At 43.0% G+C, this 2,038-nt stretch overlaps 1 protein-coding gene across 1 annotated transcript in view; it reads left to right on the plus strand.

The window, feature by feature from the left end:
* LOC106821417 (roundabout homolog 2-like) overlaps window positions 1–2,038 on the plus strand; it is a 71,888-nt gene that overhangs the window by 12,427 nt on the left and 57,423 nt on the right. Inside the window, exon 2 of the mRNA XM_014826205.1 lies at window positions 559–799. Coding sequence (XP_014681691.1) covers window positions 559–799 — 241 coding nt within the window. The remainder of the gene's footprint in view (window positions 1–558; window positions 800–2,038) is intronic.

Consider the following 2,038-nt stretch of genomic DNA (forward strand, 5'->3'; position numbering starts at 1 on the left):
TGTGTAGGAGGAGGAGGGTTGGACTGTGTAGGAGGAGGGTTGGACTGTGTAGGAGGAGGGTTGGACTGTGTAGAAGGAGGGTTGGACTGTGTAGGAGGAGGGCTGGGGCGCAGGTGTGGCTAGATACGGCTAACGTTGTCACGCAATACCTACTAGCATATATTTTACCGCGTACACGTACGTAGATGATGATACATGTCGGAGGCTGTCTGCAACGTTTTCCCAAAATAGAAAAGTATCATAATCTGTCCTCTAGAGACAGTTCGTGAAACCACAGCATCGAAACAGAGACGACACAATGATGCCATCGAAAAATGATGCTATGATGTCTGGACAAGATTCAATATAAAAATCAACGACATTCGATTTTACTCTGGCATGCATCCACTGCATCTTTTATATTTCAGTGTGCGTCGATGCGTTCTTATTTTATTATTATTATTATTGAATGTTATTATATTTTAATTAATTATTTATTTATGTGTGGTGTTGACGTGTTGTAATGTGTTGTTCCTCCGGGTAGAAATCGTAAAACGTTGGCTTGTTTTTTTCTTACAGAGGCACAGTCGCCACCGCGCATGATCGAACATCCATCCAGCATCGTCGTACCGCGAGGTGAGCCGGCGACGTTGAACTGCAAAGCGCAGGGCAATCCCGAGCCGACGATCGAATGGTTCAAGGACAAGGACGGCGTGAGAGACGCCGTTGAAACAGCGAGAGAGGATCCGAAGTCGCATCGTATGCTCCTGCCCAGCGGCTCTCTCTTCTTCCTCAGGGTGATACACGGCAAGAACAACAAGTGAGTCTCGGCGGATCCTCGTCGTTATTGACGTTTAAATGGCTACGTTAATGAAATAAGAACTCGCGTATTAAGTAGCCTGTCGCTGAATTCACCGGCACAATAGTTGCGGATGCTCTAATGATTAATCGACATGATAAAAACCGTGTATTTTATATGAAATCGCTAATGGACAAATTATCCGTGATGAATGATAAGCCGCATAAAACAGGATGTTAACTTCGTCAAACTTTCTATGCTCATTGTTTTCAAATTCGTATTGTGTCGACGCATAATTTATTAAAATAGTGATCAAGTAATGTTCTGACAAAACATCAAATTTATTCTAAGCCGCTTTGAATGAAATTTTGTTTGGAGTGATTTCGTAAAGCATGGAAGCTCGTGTGTGTGTTTTCCGAGTAAGTGCTTTTATAGATCACAATACAGAAACACAAGCATGGTGGTCGAGCATAAGATAGACACAGTACGCGTACCTGTGCACGAGGTATACAATGTTAACACTGCATCACATTCATAAGCATTAACCGCATGCTATATGCGTCGTTGACTCGAACTATAAAGCCACACCTGCATAGTTTTACCGGATGTAAATTATTACTCAATCATCTATTAAGTGCTGTGCATACATGGACTGTTTATGGCCGTGACTCAATGTTAAATCTGTCACTAAGCGTTCCCTACACCCCACTTAAATGAGAAGTGTTTACTGAACGTACGTATCATCTTCAAATTTGCTAAACAACTTACGTATTACATTACTTTTTCGTATTAAAAAAAAAAATTAAGACACGCAAAAATAAATTTCTAAATATTTTCTTTGCAAATATTGAGTACTCCGCAAAAACACAACGTGATAATAACTTTCCACTAAAACATCTAACCTTACAACGGCCCGTGTAGCCGTCCATGTGAGTAAACACGAAAAACGAATGTAAAATCGGGCGCTTCTATTTTCGGGCGAGGAATGCTCTCGCGATGTTTGTTCAGCAAATGAACGCCATTTTCCCGGGGAAAGCCGAGAACCATTCACGAAACGAAATTGTGCCCGCGTCGACGGCGTGCGACCGTTTACTCACTCGTCACGCCCGCGTTGAAGGCGCTCAGTCAACCCCCCGGGGAACCAACCCCATCCTACCCCACCCCACGCCGCGCGCAAGCCGATATGGCTACCGCAATCGCATCCACCGATCTGTATATATAGACGTATTATATTCGTCGAAACGTATTCATACATTATTA

Source organism: Priapulus caudatus, unplaced genomic scaffold (assembly GCF_000485595.1).
Source record: "Priapulus caudatus unplaced genomic scaffold, Priapulus_caudatus-5.0.1 Scaffold72, whole genome shotgun sequence".
Classification (NCBI taxonomy): domain Eukaryota; kingdom Metazoa; phylum Priapulida; class Priapulimorpha; order Priapulimorphida; family Priapulidae; genus Priapulus; species Priapulus caudatus.